This window comes from Vipera berus (genome assembly GCF_964194415.1).
Source record: "Vipera berus genome assembly, chromosome: 4".
In the NCBI taxonomy this organism is placed as follows: domain Eukaryota; kingdom Metazoa; phylum Chordata; class Lepidosauria; order Squamata; family Viperidae; genus Vipera; species Vipera berus.
The window spans coordinates 16,293,102-16,313,337 of record NC_138206.1 but is presented as its reverse complement, the minus strand read 5'-3'; the positions used below and the strand labels follow the sequence as shown (position 1 = coordinate 16,313,337).

General features: G+C 38.8%; 1 protein-coding gene across 1 annotated transcript in view; it reads left to right on the top strand.

Annotated features, from left to right (window-relative positions):
- Positions 1–703: 703 nt before the first annotated feature.
- Positions 704–20,236, top strand: part of TRPC6 (transient receptor potential cation channel subfamily C member 6) — a 70,253-nt gene continuing 50,720 nt past the window's right edge. Inside the window, exon 1 of the mRNA XM_081326210.1 lies at positions 704–1,057. Within this exon, the coding sequence (XP_081182336.1) occupies positions 912–1,057 (146 nt within the window). The 5' untranslated portion in view covers positions 704–911. The remainder of the gene's footprint in view (positions 1,058–20,236) is intronic.

The following is a 20,236-nucleotide window of genomic DNA, read 5'->3' as shown; positions in this document are numbered from 1 at the left end:
AGCAGGAAACTTGACAAGACGAAGTGACCCACACGAGAGACTCTTTCGTCGAACCAAGTAGTGAGAAATCCATCCCTTTATTCCCACGATCGCCCGAGATGACGCGAAAGATCCGAAGGGGGCAGATGAAAAACGTGGGAAGGGGGCCCGGCGGCGATTACGTCGAGGCTGCTTTCTCCGACGTTTCGCCATTGGACCTGTGGACCCCCCCCCCTCCAGCGCCCCACGCTTCGCTTCTGGCCGGCGGCGCTCGCGTAAACTTTTGAAGGCTCTCTCTTCCCCGCCTTTTCCCTGGTTTATTTTTTTCGTGGTGGCTTTTGCAAAGGCTGGTTGGAGCCACTCCGGGGACGGATGGCTCTCAGAGAGGGGGTGGGGGGGAGATAGGACTGGTTGACATAGTAACTCCGCTCTTTTCCCCCCCTCCCTCCCTCCCTCCCTCCCTCGGTGGCTATCCGGAGGCTCGGGCGCGGAGGCGACGGCGGCGAAGCTGCCTGCCTGCCTGCGCTAGCGGCTGAGGTGGGAGGGCAGGAAGCGACCCTCCCCGGCGCGGGAGAGACCCGCCAGGGCTCGCCTTTTTTGGTTTTACCCCCCCCCCAGGCAGAAGCCACCTTCTTCCAGAACCTCTTTTAAAATGGGGACGCTGCGCCACAGGTAGCCAGAGAACAAGGCGAGCGCTTCGAGAGCCCCCCCCCCTTTTTTTTTAAATATTGCTTTTGAAGAACGCCGACCGAGCGCGCGCGCGCGCCAGTTTTTTTTTTTTTTTGCGGGAGAGAGAGAGGGGTTCCCCGAGGGTGCCCTTTTTGGGGGGACGGCGGCGGGGCTGGGAGCCTCCTGAAGAAGAGGGGCTTTTTTTTTCGGGACACCCACCCACCCCGTTTCCCCACCCCCACCCCCGCCTCAGAGGAAGCGCCATGAGTCACAACCAGCAGCTCTACGCGCCGCGGGGGAACAGCTCGCCGGTCGGCGGAGCCCCCAGGAACGACAGCCAGGACTATTTGCTGATGGATTCCGAAGCGTGTGAAGAGAACTGCCTGGCGCCTTACGCTTACTACCCCATGTGAGTGGGTTTCCCGCTTAAAAAAAAAAAAGAGAGAGAGGCTGGCGGGGCAGATGGTGGGGGCGTCGGGGTGAGCTGGGTAGCTTGAGGGGGGGGGGTGTTGGCGCCACGTGCTTAACCTGGCTACTAAATTACCCCTGTCTACTAAAATTGCGTACTTTGCCCACGACTCCTGAAACCTTCCTGCGTTCACACAGCACGCTAAAGCCCTTTCCGCCCACCCCCCCCCACCAACACTGCCAACCAAGAACTAAACCAGCCTGTTGCACAAACGCAGCGGTTAGAAGGCCAAGCTGGCTGTGGGAACGCAGTCCCGACCTCCTGGGGCGTGTTGGCGAGCCCTATCCCACACCTGTCGAGCGTCGCGGGAAAGGAAGTGCCAGAGTTTAAGCGAGCCGCGCTTTTCTGGAAAGGGGAAAGGATGGTTCATCGAGATGGGGGTGGGTGGGGGGGTGAGGTGGGGTGGGGTAAGCGCTGAGTGGGATGCAATGAATATAGGACAGGATTTGCCTTTCTTCGCTCCTCAAAGCGGGTCTGGGCATCTGACAGCTGTCGAGTGGGCAGAAGTGGCCGGTGAAGCTCTTTTTTCCGAAAGGCACCTGTTGCATTTCCACCTCTTTAAAAAGTGGCTTTTGGCAGCAGTTGGGAGAAATTGCAGAAAACTGAAAAGAGGCGAGGACCGTTTGCTGCAAAGAAACATAGGGAAGGCGAAAGCATGCGTTTATGGTGGCTGACTGAATGCATGGCAAAAAAAATATATATGTGTGGGTGATAGTAGTTTTGTGTGTGTGTGTGTGTGTGTGTTTGTGAATGTCCTAGCCTTTAAAAAAGAGACTTGAGGGGGGGCCTGGTGGGAAGCAGAATGCTCACTGGACACCCCCCCCCTTTTCTTCTCCCTCCATTCCAGCTCTGCATTTTTCTCTCTTGTTATTGTTTGTCCCTTAAAGTCAATGGTGCAGGAAATAGGAGCATATGGGAAAACCTGAGACATACTGAAATAACTCTTGAGAGTTTGGACTGATTAGTTTTACTGCTTCTCGAGGCGTAAAAGGCTGAAGCAAATTATGGATGGTCCTTCGGTGATAAACCCTCAGCAATAGGCCATATGTAATGAGGCAGAGAAGAGGTCCTTCTTTCCATAAAAGTGCTTATTTGTGATAAGAATGGGTGGTGAAGGTGGTCTTCCGTTAGGTTGTGAGGCAGTGCTCTGCACAGCTCTCTCCGGATGTGGAGAGAGTGGGGTCATTGTAGAATAAAAATTGCCAACCTTTTGCGTTCATGGCACTGACAACGCATAATGTCTATCTCCCCATGGCACAGATGAAATGAGAGTTGGACTTGGGGGGGGGCAAGTAGAAGATCAGCTTTAATTGCTGATTTAATTGCTATAATTGCTGATATAACATTTTTCTTCCTATGGCCCATTGTGCTTATTCTCAGATAAGACATATCATCAACTAAATGCCACTGCAAATAAGAACATTAAATCCAGGCTCCAAAAGTAATGCAATAAAGGACCAAATGATTTTGAAAGTAAATAAAGGCGTTGATTTGCCCACTTCTATTGCTATATGGATGGTAAAGCCATCCCACAATGCTGGGATTTTTTTCATTATTATACTAACGTTAGGGTGAAGTGGTTCATGTACCCATTTCTGCTCCAGTTGGTCTACAGTACTTTTGGAGCCTGGATTTAATGTTTTATCTGCGGTTTGGGTAAATTTGTTGTAAGATGCTTTATCTGTGAAAAGCAGTATTTGTTTATGTATTAGTGGAAAAACAAGATGTGAAGTAGAGAACTAGAGAATTTCTATGCTTTAACTGTAGATCAGGGACATATTAGAGGCAAATGACCTGTTAGACAAAACCAATGTTTACGTCCTTGCTGACAAAACTGCAGCAGGTTGTTGAAAGTGAATGAGTACAATGAAGGGGACAAATACAAAACAAGAAATAGTATTTGACAGGGAAGAGAGAGAAAGAGAGAGAGAGAGAGACAGACAGACAGACAGACAGACAGAGAGAGTGTGTCTTAATAATCACAAATTGCTTGGAAGTATCTCTCTCCCTCCCTCCCTCCGTCTCCCCCCTCTCAAATTTAGACACCACCCATCATCACCCTGTCCAATATGGGATTTGGGGCAAGACTGCAAGTAGGCAAGACTTGGAGGTGTGCTGAAGGATATGGCACAGGAGTTTCTTTCTGCTAGCTTAATGCTGAAAAAACATTGTAGATATGCTGCTAGAAGCATGCCTACTTTCTTACTGAAGACATCATGTCACAGAAAATTTGGATCAGCACTGTTCTGATTCAAACTGATTCAAATGTCCTTTCCCCATCTTACAATTGTGTTTCATCCAATATATCATCACAACGTTTGCTGATCAGGATACAGAGATTCCTTTTTTTAGGTCAATGCTAATGGCACTATTCACTTACTCTTCCATTACTCTTTTTAGAGGTCCTCATTTAGTGACCTCTGTTGTTAAGCAAAGCAATCACTAGGTGAAACCACAACTCTGCTTATGATCTTATTTCAGCTTTCCTTTCCTTTACAGAGCTGAAAGATTGTAAATACAAGGATTGGTTGTAAAGTTATTTTTTTCATCACCTTTGTAATTGCAAATTGTGGCTAAACAAGGCAGCCACTCAACAAGGACTACACATTCTTGTTACATTACTATTTCCCAAATTATCCAAGATAAGGAAAGGAAAATGGGCATGTGGAAGTGGAAGAGAGGATACTTCTTGATACACAAGGATTCTCATTGAGCTCAGTTCTGGGGAAAAACAGTCTAATGGGGCAAAATGAACTTGAGTGAACAATTGGATGCAAAATGTGTTTAATTCTAAGGTGTCGGCATCTGCTCAACCTTGTCTAAGCTCAGAATCTAAACAGGTTTGGTTCTGGTTGTTTCTGCAGAGAATATAAGGACTGCAAGGTACAGTGAGGACTTTACAAAAAAAACCTTCAGAAAGTAATGGTAAACTACTTCTATATTACTGCCAAGAACATTGTAAGGGCATATTTATGAAATCACTACAAGTCTGGTTTGACTTGAAGTGGACTACTTTTTCAGAATGGGAAGTGAACATATTTCTGTATCAAAATGATTCTCTGTGTAGAGATATTGAAATTCAGAAGTTTTGACAAGTTTGATACCTCTTTGACATATTCCTTTCTTTTGTGGAAGTAACTATCTTGCGTACCATTATAAAAATGGCAGATGTTATAACAAAGTGATCATCCTTAATATATATACTACTGCAGGGCTTTTCAACCTTTTCACCCATTGTACCACTTTTAGGATATGGCAACATCCGAGTACCACCAGTCGCCTAGCAAGGTGTCAAAAACTTCATGACCAAAAAAAAAAAGTAAAAAAGTAAAAAAGTGATGAAGTCCAGGTAGTCCTCGCCTTACATCAGTTTGCTTAGTGACTGTTCGAAGTTACAATGGCACTGAAAAAAGTGCCCCCCAAACCACAGCCGAGCAAGATACCTGCCTGTCTGCCTGCCTGCCCGGTGGCTCTCTTCCTCTTGTCCGAGGTTTTCATTGTTGTGAGCATTTCTGTTGAGGATTGGCAGCAGGGGTGGGGTGGGGGGGTGTTTGGTTTTTATTCCGCCCCCTCTCTGCTGGGTGGTTGCAGTAGGTTTTGGTCACTTCACATGACCCTGGGACACTGTGACTGTCATAAATGTGAATCAGTTGCCAAGCATCTGAATGTAAATCACAAGACCCTGGAGATGCTGCAACTTTCCAGCTGATCGGCGCTTCTTCTGGGCTCAGCAGATATGCTGGGATCAGTGCCGAGCTCCAGCTGGAGCTTGGCGCTGATCCTGGCGCTTCCGCTGAGCCCTGACAGCCCTGCAGCTCCAGCCATCTCTCGCTCAGGCTTGTGCAGGGTTGCCAGGGGTTCAGCTCATTCCCCTCCCCAGCTGCCACTTTTCTAGGATGGTCGCGTAACACCTGCCAGGTGCCAGTGTACCACAGGTGGTACCCGAACCACTGGTTGAAAAGCCCTGTACTCCTGTACTAAACCTCTTGTTGTCATGTCCCTAAACTGGGTGAAATGATGCAGCACAGGGCAATAATTTTTTGAATCAAGGTACCTCAAATGGGCTTCCTTACAGAATGTATCTAAAATCTGGGACATGACTCCTGACAGATTGAAATTTGGGGAAATTGTGGCTGCTTCAGTGTTACCGGCCACTGCTGCACTGCTGGGCTGCGCTTGTGGTTACATGATCTTTATTTTCAATATTGTGTGACAATTTCCCAGCCAGTCTCAAAATCCCTCACTCCCTCCCCCACTCAGCAGCAGCCTTTTACCTGCCCTCTGGAAAGGAAAGAGAAGGGAGATTTCTGATGCTCCCTGCCAGATTCCCACAAAGAAACTTAATGCTCTTGCTCCCATTCTTTTTTTTGCCTGCCCTTGGTCATTCCGTTTTTCTGTTTAGGTAAAGGAACATATATGAAACTATGAGCCAATGGGGCACGGGTTGTCTAGTGCATCTTTAAAATTGCTGAAAACTCAGGTTTGGTCAGAAGTGTTATAACTTATAAATCTCTTTATAATAATAGTTCACAATGAGGAACAACCAATCAAAAGAAGAAAAAAAAAGTTAATGTAAACATTCAACCAAAATGTAGACTGGGAAAGTAGGAGGAAAATCTTGAGAATATATTTCTGGGAAGGGATAAAAAATATGCATGGGAGGTAGCACCTTGTTGCTTGACTCCTAATTATGGTTTGTGGGATGAGAAAGATGACATTTGTAGAATTAGTGAATCCATATTTTGTTATATTAATCACATATCTGGCTTACTTCATATATCCAGTGTAAAAAATAGTTATGTGCATATTTGGAAATTAAAAAAAAAACATCTAATCAAGCCCAATTGTAATGAATTAACACGGCTTTCTTCAATGCTTCAATCAGAAATGTAGGAAAGGAAGAAATCCATTCAGAAACAGGTTAGGATCTGTTTGCTATTAAGTAAAGGAAAGATTGTTTGTAAAACCTGAATCTGGGAATTTTAGGATTAAAAGGGATCAATGGTACCCCCCCCCCCCCCCGGCCTAATCAAAAACAAATTAAAGCATTCCTGAGAGACAGGTGTCTAGTTATTTATTACTTACAAAGGAGAATATTCTCCTTTATATTGAATATTATACTAACAGGGCAAGCCACTACAATATAAAGCTGACAGCAAACCACACTCCTTATTATCACTGATGATGTTGCTTACTGTAGTTTGGGTAATGAAATGTCTGCAAGAAAACAAGCAAGCTAAGAGCACCAAGGACCCCTTATTCATTACTTGATGACCCATCACTACCAGGATCATTGGTTTTACTATGGGACAACTATTGTTGTTAAGTTTGTTTTGGGCTGAAATCTGTCTTCTTGTCCTATACTCTAGATTAGAATCATAGAGAACAGGTCTGAACCTTATGAGTGACACATTATAGTATATTTAAAGAATATTATCATATTCCCTGTCTCTTTCTCAAGGTAAGTATATCCAACTCTTATCAATATCTGTTCATACTTTTAGTCCCCTATTTATCCTCAGTGCCCTTCCCCAAATCCAGTTTATCTGATTCCTTTTTAGAGTGTAGTGCCCCAGATTGGATATAATTCTAAGAGGAGTCTGACCAAGATAGAATACAGGGCAATAGTTATTCCCTGGGAATTGCAAACTGTGCAGCCCCCAAGTGCATTTGTCTTTTTTTATAGCCACATCCCATGTTGAACCAAACTGAGATTACAGTCGTATTTCTGAAAGAGTTAAATCTGCAATGTACGGATATCTATAAGAGTAAAGGGTAAATGTATGTAATGAAATTTTAATGATTTCATCTTGGCTGTTCTTAGCACAATCTCCAACTCAAGTGTAAAGATATAACAAAAATGAAGTGCAGATGGTTTTAATTGTCTGTAATAAACTTTGATTCTGTGTCTAGCTTCCACTGTCTGCAGTACAAGGTGCAAAATATTGACAGTTTAGGATGTAGGTCACCATCATCTCAGTACTTTTCATGTAAAAGCAGAAATCTTGGCACAATATCTCACTTTCCTCTTTATTTCACTGCTGAACTAGATCTCTTATGGGTTCTGAAGTATATCTCAATAAATATATTCTCTTCTACTGGAACAGTACATTTAGAATTAAGCTTTTACCGGTTCTCTTTGGGACTATCTTGATTGGAATTCCTAGCTTGAATAATTTTTAAACTGGGTAACCCAGAAAAATAATTCTTTAAAAATATGAATTTTAGGAATAAAAATCAATCAAAAATATTTTAGGATTTAGAGAACTTTCATGAAATGATATACAACTTTTTTTTAAGCTGAGAGGTGCCTTTGGTTGTGCTTAAGAAGTTGGTAGAACTAGAGCAGAACTGTCAAACTGCCGGCCCGCAGGCCGGATGCATCACGACGAAACCGTGCCCTCCCCATTGCTGGCAATGGGGAAAAAGTCACGATACGTCACGTAACATCACGAGTTTGACATGCCTGAACTAGAGTCAAGAAAAGGTGACATCAAATAATAATAATATTTAAATGTAATAAATTGGTCAAATAAATTAATATAATAGTCCCTCGTGTAGTTATTAATTGTTCCCTACAATCATGTAAAAAACTAAATTTGGTTGCAGTTTGGACGTTCACATGTGGCTCTAAGATTTGATAGTGCACACTTTTGAAATCTATGAACTTTCAATAAAACCAGATAAACATCATGGCTTCCAGTTTATCTTAATTTAATCACATCGTCTTGCATACAATAATCTTCCCTAGTGAACAAGAAATAATTATATCAGAAAGCATGACAAGAATCCAGAATATTCAGAGATGGCTGTAGGAGACATGTTTTCTATCTCACTAATAGTCTAACTTTGTATTTTAACTTCTTAATGTGAGTCATTTTGTTATTCACCACCTCTGATTTATACAAGTTAAACTTGCCAAAATATATTAATATAACCTGGCACAGTTTTGGAGTGCTGGTATGAGGAGGCAGCAGATTAAGTTAATGAAGTTTAAGGTTATAAGAATAGATACTCAGAATAACAGCACTGGAAGAGGCCACTAAATTCAAACTCCTGTTTAGTAGAGGATTTCAGATCAAATCATCACATAGACATAGGTATGTATGTCTGGCCTCCATCTGAACACATCCTCAGGATAACACAGCCCTTCTCACCCTCCAAAGAAATAATGAACAGTTGTTTAATTCTGTTAAATATTATGCAAATGTTCAAATACTACATGCAAGACACTCGCTTTGAGACCATCTGAAGAATAATTACCAGTGGGTTTAATAATATTGAAGAAATGATAATTTTACTGGTTCAGTTCGTTTGAAAGTTTATTTGATGGACCTTGCAAAAGATGGAAATAAATTAGAGAAGTTGGAATCAGATAGGAGACAGGATGAATGTCACTATGGTTGAGTATCAGCTTTCTCAGTTTGGGCTTATTCTTGATGCATTGGATTGCAACCCAACAACACGTCAGGTGTTAGCTGGAAGTGATGAGAATTGTAAGAACCATCATAGTACACTGGGAGAGGGAATGGAAAAAAGGCTTTTTTGAAATGGTTCTCTGCTTTTGAAATATTCTATGTAGAAAGCTTGCTTCGTGATTGGAAAGCTTTGCAAATCCTAGGAAATCTTTTCTATTTTTGCAAGTGTTTATTCTGTTTATATCTCTTATCTCAAGTGATCTTCAAAAAGGTTCTTTGTGGATTTAGTCTGTATTTTATTTTGTTTGTGTGTGGATAAATAGATGATAGATGAATAGACAGACAGATACAATTTAATAAAGGCTATTAATTGAGTCTTACAGATTTGTTTGTTTTGCAATAATATGGATATTGTTTGCCATTGGCTTCCTCTGTTCCCCCCCTGCCCCCCCCCCAATCTCCCAGTATAATTTGTAATCCTGGGATTCTTCATACCAGAAATAAACAGGTCCAACTCTTCCCTGCATGTGGCAAAGTTCTACCACACTTCATTTCAGATCTTGTTCATATTTCCTCAAAAGCTCATTGGATATACTTGCATTGAAAAATTAATGAAAGGATTGTATAACAGTTATATAGCAGGCACTTTGGCTACTTAGTATTTAGTGCATCATACTAAGTTACCTAAACATGGTTTGATACATAATCTGTGCTTAAATTGTAAGCCGCCCTGAGTCTTCGGAGAAGGGCGGGATATAAATGGGATTAAAAAAACACATAATAAACCCAAAGTCCAAACAAAAGCATATATGCTGTGTCAAATTAACCTTTTTTAAAAACTTTTCTGTCTTTTCTCTGGTAACAATAATAAAGCAATTGTGAAAATCAATCATTGTGAAAAAGACAGTAATAAGAACATGTAAAAATCACTGCTGCTCCACTGCTAATCATCATCATCATCATCATCATCATCATCATCATCATCATCATCATGATAATGACAAGACACTTTTAGATGTGAATTCAGGTTTCTTGGTCCAAAGCCAACATTCTACTCCTAAATCACACAGATAAAGCATCCTGGATTATAAAAATAAGCAAATATGATAACGTATCTTTTTGGTCATGTGCTTCAAAACCACTGATTTCTGTCTGATCGTGATGAAAGAATGCAGAGAAAACATTTTGCTTGACTAATGTAACACACCCTGCATTGCACCCAATATATTTTTGAAGACCTTCCAGAAGCTTCAGATGGTCCAAGAATACAATGACATGCAGAGTTATGGGCACACCTGCAGGGTTGGAGTGCTCTGGGTTTATTCTCTGTTGCAGCATCTGCCTTCTGGAATGAGGTTCCCTCTGAGATCTGGGAGACCTCATCCTTCAGGTGTCAGAATGGGACCATGTGCCACAGCCAACTTGCTATGGCCAATTTGCCGTGGCCAACTCGCTACGGGCAACTCACCAAGGGCCAACTCACTACAGGATAATTCAGCAATTCAACTTATCTTATTATCTAATTATTTTTTTCATTCAAATTTCACTTTGTCCCTTCTTTTGCATCCCTTCCTTAATGAATCTATTCCACCATTTCTTCGATATTAGTGTATTTCTTGTCCCGCTGCTAGTTGTCCCGAAGTGAGTTGTCTGTAGCAAATTGGCTGCAGCAAGTTGGCTGTGGCGAGTTAGCTGTCTAACTTGGCTCTTTGTCCACATATCTGGTTAGGATATGTGTAATCTCCAAGAAGTAAGTATATTTTGTTGCTGTTTTTTTCTTTTTGTTATTTTAATTTTATATTGGATTGTTCTTAAATTTTGCTTTGTAAACCGCCCTGAGTCCTTTGGGAATAGGGCGGTATATAAACCGAATAAATAAATAAATAAATAAATAAATAAATAAATAAATAAATAAATAAATAATTTTTTTGTTCCTTGTTTTTTACCATAGCATTTATATTGGGCAGTATACCTAAATAAATTAATAATAATAAAAAATAAGTATATGAATGCTGTCATCAAATCCATAGTAAAACCTGATTATAAATGTATTGAATAAAAATAAATAATAGATGAAAGTAGAAATCTTTTATTAAAACAGCTTGGATCTCTTTTTTTCTTTTTTTTATTGAAAATTTTTAGAATACATTTTGTCCTTAACAATCCCCCTCCCCCCACCCCTACCTATCCCTCCCTACCCCTCCCCCCCATTTCCCCCTCCCCCGCCCCCGACTTCCCAGAGCTAAGTACAAGGTATAGAAACAAAAAACAATCATAAACATCCATATGCTAACAACAATAAACTCTTAAATCTATCACTCTCTAGCTCATATAAGATAACTACAAGCAATATTAATATTACATATAAAAAGAAAAAGAAAGAAAAAAAAAGAAAGGAAGACTTATTCAAATGCTAAATGAAACTTTTTAGTCCCATATTTGTTCTGGATATAGTCAATCCATTTTTTCCACTCCATAATATAACGTTCTTGCGAATGATCTTTCAAGTAAGCCGAAATCTTTGCCATTTCCGCCAGGTCAGAAACCTTCAGAGTCCATTCTTCTATAGTCGGCAATTCCTCCTTCTTAGCTTGGATCTCCATTGAGTCATTGCCTACTTATTTGGTTGGTTTCAGTGGTCTTGTCAAGTTTCCGACGTACGGGCTTTTCAAGTGACTCTGAGGCATTGTTTACCTTAAAAGTCCTTTATTTAGCCTAATACACCAGCAAATGCTTGCTCGAAGGAATCTGGAATCTGAAATCTCTGCCCCTTGCACAATATATTAAAACACAATTCTCTACCTTTCTCATTTTGTCATTCATCATATTCTCCAATTAATTTAAAGAATCAGTTTCCCTTCCATTAGAAAACCAGCCAAGTTCTTCTTTGATTTCAGATGGCCTTGAAGGTACAATCCTCCTCTTCCCCCCTCCCAACCTTAATCCAATCTCTTAAAGCAATACACAAGTTACCTCACATATGAAATGGCTACTTCTTCATCTCTTGTCAAGCAATAACATTCGATGTTAGCTCTGTTGTGAGAATTTCTAGTTCAGAATCTAATTTAATAAAAAGAAGTAAGCCAGGCATTGGGATCCTACAAAGTTCTGTACTGGAAAGCAGATGATAATGTTAAGAACAGGAACAGGAGAGCAAAAGTGTGAGCAGGGAAGGCTGAAATGGAGGAGGAGGAGGAGATACAATTAGTGCAGGTGAAATTCGGAAATGGAGAAAACCTAAAAAAGTGAGACAAAGTGGGATGGAAAGAAAATAGATATGCTGGAGGTGAAAAAAAAATCTTACATAGAATCAGAGCAATGTTCTAAATCAATAAACCTAAGAAGGAGGAGGAGGAAGAGGAGGAGGAATGATTGTAGCATTGAGCCAGCTGGTTTGAACAAAATATTCCAATACTCTGTAGATCTGGCAAGTAGGAAGGTGAGAAAACAGAATGTAAGAGCATAGGTAAAATACCACACATTAGCTCTAATATCTGAAGCAATATAGAGGTAGTCCTCAACTTACAATCACAATCGGGACCAGAATTTTGGTTGTAAATTATTGGGGTCATAAATTAAGGCACTATGTGACTGCACCTATTTTTTATGACAGTTGTAAAGTGAGTCACCATGGTCGTTAAGCAAATCCACTCCTCAGTGAGCTTTTTTTTTTTTTTTTTGCTGGAAACAGTCTGAAATGGGCAGCTAGAGTGAACAGAAGAAATGCCTTGAAGGACAGGAGGAACAATGTCTACCAAGGCAATGGTTAGATAAAAGGGCCCTGCGCCCAGGCCAAAAAACTGGCTTGAGAAAGGATCCAATCTCGGGCGGTCACTGAGACCAGAGGTTTAGCCTTCTGAGCCTTTGGACTTGTGCTGGAGCCCCCATCCTCAGAGAACTTCTCTCTAGCAGCATGAGTCTGAAAGCTTGGAAGACTAAACTTCTGGTCCCTGTGACCAACCCAGATTGGATCCTACAACATTATCCTGGGACAGTGATGGTGAACCTTTTAGAACCCACTTATGTATCGTCGGGTGTTGGGTGGGCGTGGCCCATTGGGTGGGCATGGCTGCGGTGGGAACGGCAGACTGGGTGGGACTAAAAAGTTCAATCCATCAATTCCAACTTTGCGAGATCTCTTTTTCTCCCCGCAAGAAGTTGAAATTGACTGATTGAACTTTTTTTTCCCCACAGGGTGGCGGAGGCCTAAAGCAAAAAGGTTTTATAAAACCCAGTTGAAGGCCTAGGGCTGGGGCGATGGCACGCATGCCCACAGAGAGGGCTCTGTGTGCCACAGGTTCACCACCACGGTCCTGGGATATGTATATTTGCTTTCATCAGTAGCTTGAGAAAGCTTTTCAGACAAGCCCCTTCTTAGTTCACACGCAGATAGAGAGAGGGAGGAAGGGAGGGAAAGCATATTTAGACTTGCAAGATGGATGTCATCCCTCCTAAGTAGACCAGACTAAAAAACTAATGCAATTTAGATCAAAATTACTTGTATTGTTACAGTTGTAGTAACAAATCTTGCAAGTCTGAATGGGTTTCTCCCTCCCCCCAGGATAATTCCTCTTTTCCCATTTTGTGAACTTTGGATGGCCAATTTGGAGAGAAATGTTGAATTAGATAAGCCTTTGTTTTGATCCAGCATGGCAGTTTTTATATTGTTTCCTGCAACTGCTGATTAGAATGTCAGAAACACAGAAAACCTCACATTCTTTTGGGAGCAGCATAGTTCAGATCATGACAAGTCAAAGGTCCTGGATATTTACTGTAATAGATAAATATATGGAGTAATCCTGCTTACCTTTTTAAGAAATATTTACAATTTCTTTTATTTCAATCGAAGAATGTAAGTACCGTATGCAGTTCCATTTTATCATTTGAACTTGATATAAATTAAATTAATATGTGCAACTTAAAATGGAATCTCTTATATATTCATCGATCACATTCATCTTATCATATCCCTTTGCAATTTTCCAATGAAAACACAAGCTTTCTTATTCTTTTTTGGAGAAATGTCATGATTGGTGCTTCCCATACCATGCTCATTTTGGTTTTAAGTAATGTGTAATAAAGATAGTGTGAGCGCCTGTTACTCGTCCCAGCTTCTGCCAACCTAGCAGTTCGAAAGCACGTAAAAATGCAAGTAGAAAAATAGGGACCACTACGGTGGGAAGGTAACAGTGTTCCGTGCGCCTTTGGCGTCTAGTCATGCCGGCCACATGACCACAGAGACGTCCTCGGACAAGCGCTGGCTCTTCGGCTTTGAAACAGAGATGAGCACCAGCCCCTAGAGTCGGAAACGACTAGCACGCATGTGTGGGGGAACCTTTACCTTTACCTTTAAGGTTTAATTTAAATATCTTAGCTTCCAGTTTTCATAATAGCACTAGTGGGATTTAAAAAATATGTTGGGAGTCAGAATGATGGAAACTGTCTTTATAAAAAAAAGAATGCAAAGATGTGAATTATTTAGCATTTATTTCATCAATGAAAACCATCTGCTAATTACAGTACTTAAGTACCGTATTTGATTCCAAATATTATTTTTTCTCAGGTAGATTGCCAGATAGATAGATAGTTAGATCGACAGACAGACAGATAATCTTATTTAGAAAGTGGTCACAAGTTATTACATGTTTACCACGAGATGCTTCTTTAATAGCTAAAACCATGGTTTAGCTTTAGTAAGGAATGGCTTAAATATCATTTTTAAAAAATATCTGTACCCACTGGAAAAAATGGTAGTTATTATAGTAAATGATTGCTTTTTAAATATATTGAATGAATTGTTCTGCTAGTTAGGTTACTTACTGAGAAGATGACATTAATTTAATAACAGACTTACATACTCCTTTTCTGTACATTTAATGGAATTAATGCATTGAAATGAAATAATTACCATAATTTTTCAGGTAACCATTATCTATTATGTTCGTTTGCTTTTATGCTATTTACAGAGAGAAATATACATGGTTCTTTTTTTTCCTTTTGTATCTTTACAGATGATGTTATACCAATGGTGATAAATATTTTGCATACTTACATATTACATTTCAAATGTCTAAATCATACTTAAATTCTCCCCAGCGTTTATGAAGCTGTTATGAAGGTTTCTCATTCTTGTAATCCCATTGGTATGAGTTTTATTATTATTCTCATAGTACAGTTGGGGGCGAGGCTTAAAAACAAGTGCCTTCTTGAAACTACCCAGAAATTCATGCAGCTAGAATCATCCCATACACCATGTGCAGTTTTGTATATATGCATAGCTATTAAACCTCTTTTCTCTTCCCCAATATTTTCTTATGAGATATGAATAATCCATGTTTTCATACAAATTAGAGGTCCACTTTGCAATATCTCTAGATGAAGTCAGCTGTCTTAATTCTTGGTGACCTACTCTGGAAGACAGGTTTTTGGGTAGCATTTTGAACTGATTTCCCCCCCCCCCCAAGCACAAATCTCACATTTCTTTTAGCAGGCTTTACTAGGATGAAAAACAGTATTGTTATAAATCCTGCAGCAAGAGCATGTAATTTTCAATTTAGATCTTATATATCGATCTACCTTTTCAGGCTTTCTGACCCTTTTCTCACAGACGTGTTTTGGAACAAGGTCTTCTCTTCTTTACTAATAAGGGAGAGGTCTACAGTATATTTTTGCATAATACTGCCTAAGAAACCTCTCCTACAGTGGGCAGTAACCTGTGTAATTGGCCTATTTTTTCCCCAAGGAATCAGGAGAGCAAGGACTGATTCCCCTAACCCAGGGGTGTTGAAACTTGGCCCTTTTATGACTTGTGGACTTCAACTCCCAGAATTCTTCAGCCAGCATGCCTGGCTGAGGAATTCTGGGCGTTGAAGTCCACAAGTCATAAAAGGGCCACGTTTGAAGACCCCTGATCTAGATACATTATAGGACAGATATTTCTGTAATTCGTTTGTATTTATTTACTTTTATTCTGCCTTTATTATTTTTATAGAAATAACTCAAAGCAGCGAACATACCTAAAATACTCCTTTTCCCTCCTATATTCCCCACAACAACCCTGTAAGATGAGTTGGGCTGAGAAAGAGTGACTGGCTCAAAGTCACCCAGCTGGTTTTCATGGGCCTAGAAGTCACAGTCACCTAGTTTTTTAGCTGATGCCTTAGATCAAAGTGGCTTCACAACTTCAATTTGTGCCACTATTAGAGCAAACTTTTGGGGCAGAAATCCTGGGTGGCACTCTGTACAATGAGTGAACTATTTTTTAAAAATAAAATAATGATGCCTTATTACATTCTAAAGTGATATACAGTTTCATTGCCATAAAAAGATGTCTTAGATTATTATATTTACAATTTAAAATTATGTTGCTGTACTTTTGAATCCAATAGATACAGTATATCCAGAGAAAAATGCTATAGCAGTCTTTCCTGTTCTCCAAGATTCTTAACTACCACAAGTTATTGTGTTCTGTCACTAGTAATACTATTATGATTACACAGGGCTAATAGAAGATGGATATCATTTAGTATAGAGGACATTAATAAGAAATGAAGGCATTTGAATATGTTAAGTTATTCATTTTAGTCTTTTGTAAAGAGTAATTTCTTTCCTCAACATGGGGATTAAGTTGAAATCTCCATATATAATCCCAAGAGAAGGGACTGTCACTAACCATTTACTAAAACAAATCTCAGTTATAAATTCTTGCCTAAGAAAATCAGTAGTAAGTGAAATGTGCTGCTTGACTTTTGCAATTAACATGCCTAATCTGTAACTTCTCCTCTCTAAATAATACACTTGTAACTCTGAAGCTTTAATGGATAAATGGTTTCCAACAAAATTTGAAAAATATGTCTGTAGCAAAGAGTAACCATATTTTTGCACTGCTCATTTTTATTTCTTCATAAATGTTTAAATAATGAATCAACTTTGAACAAAAAAGCAGTATATTTATTTAGAAAATATGTTCAATATTTTTTTTCTGTTATTACAGAGTGAATGGCTCATGTCTTCTCCCCACTGTTTTTTTTATTATTTTGCATTTCAATCCCAGGCTATAATAATGCACAATTCCTATTCATTTCAAAGTGGCTTGGACAACAGACGTGAGATCTGCAGAGTTTTATTTGTTTTAGTAATATGAAGCAATTGATCAAAATCAGTCATTTCCTCCTTCTAAAGATGTAATTTAGCAAAGAATTTTGGAAACATAAGTGATGTTTTAGAAGGAAACATTTAGAAGTACAATTTTTACAATTTTACTACACTCATTCTTCTGCCTTACTTTCCAGAATCACAAAATTTCCATGCTTCTTCACCAATCTAAAGAAATTTAATTTATTGATCAATTTCATTATAAGCTTGTATTGTTTACCTAGAAAATAATGTCTTCCTTATTTTCCATTACCCAATAACCTAGGGGTTTTCAGGCAATATACATTTGAACAGTGTTTAAATGGTTTACAATAAGAATAATGCAAAGAATAAACAGGTATTCCATATTAATTGTAAAAATAAAAATCTTACATCAAACAGTGTCTCCATCCCAGTTTGGCATCTCCACACGTATGTGGACTGAAGTTTTCAGAATTTTTATACTTTTATTATTCTACCAGGAAATACTGAAAGATACAGTATTTATATAATCACAAGTTGAGAGAAGATTGATTCCATCCATCCATTATTTATACATCATAAATCATAGTGCGCAAATCACATGATCAAGATCATGCACTAAACTAAGCCAATACCAAGCAAACCACAGAGTTACTTACGGTAATATGATGTATTGATCATGCCATTGTCATTGTTTTGTAATTGTCTAGGTTGGCCCAGACCAAAAATCTGTTCATAAGAGACAAGATAGGAGTCTTCCTCTTCTATTTAGTTCAGCATGAAGCATTCAGAATTATACCATAGTTACCGTGGTTTTAATCATTATGCAGATCAGAAAATTTTGTGAGGTGAAGTTTCTCAAGCTTAGAAGCTATGTTGGGTGAAATTTGATGCAACTATTAAAGCCATTGAAATGAGTTTCATTGCTATGTTGCAACTATTTTTTCCCTCTTATCATACAGTGGTCTTCCTAAACTACCCAGTAATCAAGTTACATTTTCTCTTTCTGATATGGGCCACACTGTGTTTTCATTATATACCTCCACTAAAAAGGCAGACAACTATTAGTGCTATGCAGTGATCCCTTACTCATTTTTTAAAAAGTATTGGGTCTATTATTGTGTTATTCTGGAGTGGACTATTAAATAAAGTCTTAGATACTTTCCCTAGTATGTGGTTCTTGGGTCTTGTGTACCAGTTTCAATATAGCATTTTTTAAATTGTTCTTTTCTTTTGGAAAGCATAGTAAATGACTTTGGGAAAAATGTACAGTATTTGCAGTATAATCCATTTCTGTAGCCTTTGATTGAACAGTTTCATAGAGACCATTTCAGGAAACATTTAAAAGCATTGTGGAAACTAATAGGGTTAGTTCTGTGGAAAAATGCAAAACAAATGAACAGTGTCTAGAGAAAAATTACAATGGTGTAATAGCAACAACAAAAAGAGAATAAAGTATTTTTAGTAATTGGAAGCATGTTAGTTTACAAAGATCTGAGCAAATATAAGACCTGAATGAAAAGAGTCTTGGAATTGCTTTGGGTGCAAAGATGGTAGAAAATACTTACAATCATTTTATAGTACTTCCATATCAAAATTATAGACTTCTGAGAAAACTACTATCCTCTAATTCTTAGAAGAGATGCTATTAGTATGTCTTGATGTGTATTTTTCAATGTTATCACTGAATTGCAAATCTAATACACAATGAGAGCACATTTACAGAATGGAAATGTAAAAACAAATTTACATTGTAATGTTGTGAAACTAATATTTATCCCATTAAATTAATTTCTATGCTACTTGTAGAAATCTCTGCTTGGGTAGTTTTGAAAATTATTTTAATATAATATGTGCATTAGAACCATATTACTTAACCTAATAATGTTCATTTTGTCTCTACATTTGTAAACTTCTGGGATTTTTTAAAATGCATTAGCTGCATTTGTCTGGCAGCAGGAAAACAAGACATAGCAGTTAATGAACTTTCTTTGTTCCCATTCATGGACAAAATAAATCTAACAGAATTGTAGAAGCTATTTGGGACACTGAATTGGATCCCTGTTCAATGCATGGATTCAAAATAAAGTTTGCCAGTTATTTGCCTATCCAAACTTTACTTTGTCCCCAAGTAGATGCCCTGAATTCTCAAGGTACCATGATTATTGATTACATCAATGATCATTAAAATCACACAGGCTAGGAATTCTAAAATTCACTAAAACAAAACAGTAACATGTTGGGGAAGGGCAATGAATTACTTCAGAAACTTTCCTCTTAATTTCTTTTATAAATTAATTAAATTATAAGGGTAAACAAATATTGTGAGTGGTCTGATTTTTTACGCTAACAACATGGAACCAATATAAAAGAGAAAATGATACAGTATTTTGGGTGATTTGGAAAAGTATGCAAATGTTGGGAAGTCTCAGTACCTACAAAAACCAAAATAATGCAGGCAGTGTTTTTCCCTATGATATTTTATGGAAATGAAAGTTGAGCCTTGAAGAAGAAGGATATTGACATTTTGGAAGTTCGAAGAAGACTCCTGAGCGTACCAAAGGTAGCCAAGAAAGCATACAATTGGACCATTCAATAAATCAGAGTTGAGGCAGAAATGACCTAGCTCAAATGATCTTACTTTGCATATTATGCATAAATTCAATTTTACTAAGAAATCCATAATTTTGCGAAGGAAAGAAAAGGGAATAACCAGTAGCAGGGTGGACAGAATCAATTAAGTGGCAATAGGTGCACCATTGGAAGAGTAAATTTGGGACAGATCCTCTAGGAGAAATCTATGTGCTGGCTAAGAGTCAACACTGATGATGGTACATAATGAATCTGAGTGAATGGTGACTTAGGATCTTTCGGGCATCACTAGTGTCCTTTGTGTCAAGTAAATCATATCTCCGTGATAGCAGTGTCACAAATAAAACATTTCATCAAAGTCATTGCAGAAATCATCTCTGATTTCCCAGAGGAAATTTTTTTATTTAAGTTTGTCATTAGGCTGCAAGAAGAGAAGAATATGTCTGCAATTATGGGTAGCAGTTCTTCCGTTTCATCCTGTGTTGGTGATACTTCAAGTCATGTTTCCAGTTCTGGATATTCTTTAATAATAATTCAGGCAATCTGGAACAGTTTCAGACTAGAACAAGGAAGATGATTGGAGGACCAGAGGAAATTAAGTTTTGTGAAGAAAGGTAATAGGAACTGAGAACATTTAGTTCTGAGAAGTGAAAACTGGATGGTGGATTTGATAATTTGAAATAATTGTTCTAGCAGGCATTTCATAGAATAATGGATTTATGCTATAGAAGGCAGATTCTCTCTCCCTCTATTAGGAAAATTTTCCTAATGGTGAAAGCAATTTCAATAGTGTAGTTGTTTACCTAAAGGCTAGACATCTATATATTTGGGGTGCTTTAATATGGTTTACTGCACTGAGCACTCAGTGGCCCAAAGCTTTAATTTTAGCTCCAGATCTAATCAGAGCAGAGTTTAAAAGTCCAGCAGGGAATAACACATTGATGGAACCAAATGGGCAATCTATGAGCACATGGAAACTAGTCAAGGAGAGAAG